This window comes from Artemia franciscana, chromosome 3 (assembly GCF_032884065.1).
Source record: "Artemia franciscana chromosome 3, ASM3288406v1, whole genome shotgun sequence".
NCBI classification, from domain to species: Eukaryota; Metazoa; Arthropoda; class Branchiopoda; order Anostraca; family Artemiidae; genus Artemia; species Artemia franciscana.
In genome coordinates this window covers 17,594,012-17,600,045 of record NC_088865.1, presented here as the reverse complement: position 1 = coordinate 17,600,045, position 6,034 = coordinate 17,594,012, and the positions used below count along the sequence as shown (strand labels likewise).

The following is a 6,034-nucleotide window of genomic DNA, read 5'->3' as shown; positions in this document are numbered from 1 at the left end:
TCTCTTTAGTTTGAATGAGTTTATATTTCTTCATTTCATTCTTTTCGCCAGTCCTGGTTGAACTTCGCTGAAGTGAGGATGCTAGGGCTATATTTAAAAAAAAATGTTTTAATAAGTGTTTTTATATTCAGTTTTAATTCTCACAATTTGATGTAAGTTCTTTTATATATATATATATATAGTATTGTATTGTGCTGAAGACGGCCCTTGGACATAGGGCCGAAATATCTACATAAATAATTTCCATTGTCTTGAAAAAACTTTCCCTATTGTTTCTACGTTGTATTTGTTTGTTATGGAAAGGCAGTGTGGTCTTCGTCGCTAAAATGTTGTCAACCACTCAAAATTTTCAATTTGCATCTCGTAAAAAAAAAAATGTTTGTACACACACACATAAAAAAGAAAAATGATGCAATACACATCAACCAAATCTGCAACTAATATTGATTGTGTTTGAAACAAAATAATATCTGTATTAGTTCAAAAACTGATTTTGCTGCAGTTGGAACATCTTTTAATATCACTACTAGAAAAGAAGCGATTTTGATGCCATTCACCAATTTCAGACCCAAACACAGAAAATGAAATCATAAACTCAGCAAAATCATCAACAAAAATGGCCTATGAAGGTAGATAACATCACTGTTGGGGCAATGGAAAAATCTTCCGTTTTGGATCTAAACTATATTATCGAAAACGTGTGCATTGTAATTTTTATCTTAGGGAGGGAGATTTTACAAATCTGCAAAAGAAAAGAAAAAAAAAGCAAATAATATGTAGTAGTCCTATCCAGCTCAATTCATCAGCTCTGTTCTCTAAATTTGATTATAGAAAATTCCAAATTAAAGTTTTTTTCATGAATAAAATTTTTCGCCACTATCTTCTTCTAATGTTTCAGGCAAAAGAAGAAAAATCTTAGCTATAAATCAAATGCTATATGACAAGGCGATTCATTCCGTAGAAAAAAGAAAGACAAATTAGAATATTTGGTTAAGCTGATCTTTATATTGTTTTTTCTTTCAAATTGTTGCGGTCTTCGGCGTAAGCATTATTTTTTGTTTTGTAGTTGATATTTTATCTTTTCTTTTTTCCTAAAATTTTTACTTGGTTGATCGCTGCATTGTTTTATTTTATATTACTGTAGTCTTTGAAAAGTATTTTATTATTTTTATAGTTGTCAATTTTTCCTGTTTCTTTTTTACTAGTTCTTTTTTTTACGGATTCTCTTGCTTTGCACTGGGATCGACGGTATACAAGGATTATTGCGCCTTTGGAAAAGCTTTAGATGCTCTGTTGGGTTCATTGGGTGCTGAACGTATTCATCGCTTGGAATGTGGAGACGAAATGAGTGGACAAGAAAAGACATTTAAAAAGTGGGCAAATGACACCTTTCAGGCAAGACTCCTTGCGTACATTTACTATGTACATATGACCTTTTAGTGTGTGTTTTTTTTTTTTTTTTAATTTAATCATGTAGCTTAGGAAAGGTTCTTTTTTTAATCGGACAATACGTACAGGCATTGAATCGCTTCCCGCTGGAGTTTTGTTTTCTTGCTTTTCATCATTAAGCGAATGAATGGCATGAAGAAATAAATCTCATCAGTAATTTCAATTGGTCAAATTTGCTTAGTTATCATTTATGATTTTTCTTATTTGTTTGCGTGGGCTATAATCGGGGTACTTTTTACTTTCGGCAGAAACCAGACGAAGAACTGTCCTGGCCAGCACCAATAGACTTAATTACATCTGATGACCACTTTGATCTGTCGGATGCAGCTTCGTTAGTGAGCTTCAGCCGGTATCTGTCCCATCTCTTACCATGCCTACGGAAGCCTCTCCATGGCTCAGGATCCTCTTTGAATTGTAACAAAATATTGTTCATCTGTTCTTGCCGATCTCGTCTCCAGGATGGTACTGGCTCGCAGATAAGGACGTTTCGTCATATCGTAACTTTGGGGCGGCGGAGGGTGTGGCTGAGAAGTTTGCGGGGACGTCTTTTAATGATACAGGATAGCCGATTCAGAGTATATCAGCAGATATCATATATAATCGGGTTACGCCAAAGTATAATATTTAGGGTCTCTGGGAATGTTTGTGCGTAACAAATAGATTTTAAATAAATCTGTATAAATAATTACAATAGTTGTTTAAAACTGGCTAATAAGCAATAAAATTGAACTACAAAAACTATAAAAGAAAATATGCAAAACAATTCAATGGACAATTACAATTGGCTGATATACATACAGTTGCTATAAGTTGTTTAAATAAAACTTGTAAAAGTTTTACATTTTTACCAGGGGATAAACAGGAATCTTATTTAGGTTTATCAAGAAAAAACCACTAATAGTTTTCTACTATATTTATTAATACAACAGCTTAAACTCCTTCTTTCTTCCTCCTTTTTGGCGGGGAGCCACGTCCTTCTTACCCTTCTTACGTATTGTATTATCTTCGCTTTATGTCTAAAAAAAATGTGTTCTTTGACACTTTTTTTTTCAAATGTGCGTTTTAAGTGTTTTATTTTATTCCCTATAAGGTATTTTACATATGCTCACAAGCATAAAGAGATTTGTGTATAGCGTTTCTCTAAAAGGTTCTAACAGTGATCGATTCTTGTGTGATTAATCAAGAATTGTCCAACTATAAAGAATGAAGTTGGGTAGAAATAGTAAGTTAAGAAAAATATGGGTCCATTTAGACCACGCATTGTCCTTTTTAGGCTGCTTGTGAAGCATTCCACATAAAGCTACCGACAAAAGCTGTGGTTACTATTGGCACAGAATCTGTCCAAGAACCTGTTCAATCAAATATGAAATTGGTTTCTGCAGATGCTTCTGAAGGACCTCACTTCACAGAGTGTAAGTTGCATATTGTCCTTTTATTCTATTAGGCTAGCTGTTCCATACGAAGTTTTTGAATTATTTGTAAATTCCAAGAAGAAAATATATAATAGGCAGAGTCCTGTCTCCGTCTTTATTATATCTGAATTATAGCAGTTCTTCACTAAGTAGATGGAAAAAATATTTCGAAAGGTGATATTTATATGTTCCCCAACTTTCTTGGTCTTTCTTTTTATTCAATGATTCTTTATTTCTCCTCGATGGAAGAAAGTTTAACATTAGAGCAATATTATTTTCTGAAAGCCAGAATTTGGGAAGATAAACAAGGAAGAATTGTGGCAGAAATTTCTAATCACTATCTGTTTGAGCAGGAGTCTACAAATGTTTTTGCCGGTGGGCCACATTGTTTGTCAAACAGCAGTTTTGGGCCAACTACACACTAGAGGTTCAAATTAGAAAGATTCAAAACCTAGATGTTGTTTTAATTTAATATTACTCTATTTATAATATTAATATTACTTAACATCATATTTAATTTTGTTTAATAATACATTGATACACTCTACATGGACATCTATATTTGTGGAAATGGTGAAACAGTTTCCTGGATGCCAAAAGAGTAGATATTTCTGGCTTTAGGTTTGACGTTCACAACGTCAGCATCGACCTGAGATTATCGTCTGACAAATTAGTTCTCAAATTGTTCTTTATGTATTTAATCCTTGAAATTATGTGTTCACATATATGTTCTTCCAAAGATTGAAAGGTACCCTGATGCAAAGCTTTGACATTAGAAAACTCTTCCTTGGGCAAAAGCTGGTAAAAACTCGAAGCTGGATTTTATCGAAGCAACTGGCCACAACTGCTTCAAATGGATTTTGAAATAGCCTCACTTCAAGCCAAAAGGTGCCACAAAAGTTTCATGGCCCAAGTGCACGACTATTAAAACTCGGCGGCATTTTCCGTTTAAATGGTTCACAGGTACAATATTGTAATTTTACTCAAATTAGAAGCTTTTCAGACAAGGAGATTTTTGTCGAAATATAGAATGGCTGTTAAATACTAGCTTGAAGAAACTCATCAGAACAACTTCAAGTTCTAGTAGTTCAAAGTTCTATTTGTCTCGTATGAGATTAATCAATTGAAAAACAACATACCTTGTTTTATTGGGTTTTTTTTGACAATAAATTGCCTGGTGGTAGTTTTTTAAAACTTTCTCTTCTTCTTCAGCAAGTCACCTTGTACGTCTTCCAGTGAAGATCAAACGTGCACGTTAAAAAGAACTTTAATTTGTTGCTTTTTTTGTTTCTCGAGACAGAAGTACCAATTCCCAAAGCAACAGACGAAAACAGCCAAACAGGAGATTGTATCAAAACATAGGTCTAACGGAAGCGGTGGTTTTGAGCCAATGAATTTTTAGGAGAATTCGGAAGGCAATCTAAATAAGATAAATAAGATATTAATTAGCAACTCGACAGTTCTACATCGATTGGCTATCTAAAAATTGTCCGCTCGATAGAATTTGGAAACCAGTTAGGTAAAAAGTGTTGTTTTATGGTAGAAAATGGGAGGAATTGGATGTTTGCTACGATGCGGTTGTTTCTATAACACATACAAAAAAAAGATTAGTTGGTTCCATCTAGAGACCAAAAAAAAAAAAAAAAAAAAAAAATGGTAGATTGGACCACTTTCGTAAGGTCCTTTTTTTTCTCTTCTGTGAAATTTACTTTTAATTTAATGATTATCTCAGTCACCTTGAAACTCAACAAGTTTTATGTATTCAGAATTTCCATAAAAGGCAGATTCTTTAAATATCTATTTTGTTGTTAAAATCTTCATTTTTGGGGCTTCGATTGCTACTGTCGCGGGTCGCTTTTTACTTTGATTCTGTTACCACGAACTGGAACGGTGGATTCTGTTACCACGAAAGGCAAACAATTTTAAGTAACATAAAGTTTTAACGCCATTTGAAGGGAAATACTGTATACCCCGCTTTCTGGTCAAGTTAGTTCAAATGACTTGGAGTATCAAAAATCAGATATTTTCCCCGGCGAGTGTCTATTTAAAAGATGTGTAATTTTCTAGATTTTTCCAAATCTCTTGGGAGAGAAGTTTTACCTCTTAAGGTGACATATAATGAAGTAATTGCTGGTAGCAGAGAGGCTGGGTAAGTCCTTCTCTATTATTCATCTCTCTCTCTCTCTCTCTCTTTCTCTCTCTCTCTCTCTCTCTCTCTCTCTCTCTCCTCTCTCTCTCCTCTCTCTCTCTCCTCTCTCTCTCTCTCTCTCTAGTTAGGTGGTGGGGTTCAGTGCTTTGGCGAGTTCGGTGCTTCTGGACGTGCTAGGACAATGAAAGTTGGTAGGCGTGTCAGGGAGCTGCACAAATTGACTTGATAAAGTCGTTTTTCCCGATTCGACCATCTGGGGGGCTGAAGGGAGAGTAAAAATTAGAAAAATTGAGGTATTTTTAACTTACGAGAGGGTGATTGGATCTTAATGAGTTTTGATATTTAGAAGGACCTCGTGACTCAGAGCTCTTATTTTAAATCCCGACCGGCATTAAGCCTCTGATTTTCCTTTTAAAGCAATCTATTGATTCTTAGAATTTTGCTAGAGCTCATACCATATGAGCACTTGGCTCTTCTGACTTCATCACAAGTGCCATATGAGCTCTTATCTCGTGTTTCATATGTTCATTGAAAAAAAAACGTTTTTGATATTTTTGTTGAATTTTGAAAACCTTTTGCCCCTCTCCTATAATTTTGGGAGTTGAATCTCCAAATTTTGAAAACCTTTTGCCCCTCTCCTATAATCTTGGGAATTAACACCCTTCTAATAAATTTTAATAACATAAGCAAATAATGTTGATTAGAAATTGAAATTTAGTAATAAAACGGTGGTAAAAGTACTTCTATTTTTCTACATTTGCCAAGATTTTGAACCTCAGTATTTCAATATTAACCTCAAATATGCTACAAACGACTTCAGAAGGCAAACTTCATTGAGAATCAAACATTATTGTATTAATAAATATTAACGTTTGCTGATAATGGGTTTCTATTGTGAATTAAGCCTTATTTGCGTAACATTTACTTCGTCTGTTTTGAGTATGGTGTTCTTTATTGCAATATTAGCCTCATATTTGTTGCCAGCAAAACTTTTCTTTCAAGACTGTGATTATAAACGTGGTTT

At 34.1% G+C, this 6,034-nt stretch overlaps 1 protein-coding gene across 1 annotated transcript; it reads left to right on the top strand.

The window, feature by feature from the left end:
- The first annotated feature begins 616 nt into the window (after positions 1 to 616).
- Positions 617 to 5,040, top strand: LOC136025478 (nitric oxide synthase, inducible-like). The gene is made up of 4 exons (XM_065701510.1): positions 617 to 629; positions 1,175 to 1,395; positions 2,723 to 2,861; positions 4,929 to 5,040. Exons 1-4 carry the CDS (start codon positions 617 to 619, stop codon positions 5,012 to 5,014), a joined length of 459 nt encoding a protein of 152 aa, XP_065557582.1. The 3' UTR covers positions 5,015 to 5,040.
- Positions 5,041 to 6,034: the final 994 nt, after the last annotated feature.

Excerpts from the sequence above, each read along its gene's own strand:
- LOC136025478 (XM_065701510.1), top strand. Across the intron at positions 1,396-2,722 it reads GGGCAAATGACACCTTTCAG|GCTGCTTGTGAAGCATTCCA; the intron begins GCAAGACTCCTT and ends TGTCCTTTTTAG. Across the intron at positions 2,862-4,928 it reads AGGACCTCACTTCACAGAGT|ATTTTTCCAAATCTCTTGGG; the intron begins GTAAGTTGCATA and ends GTAATTTTCTAG.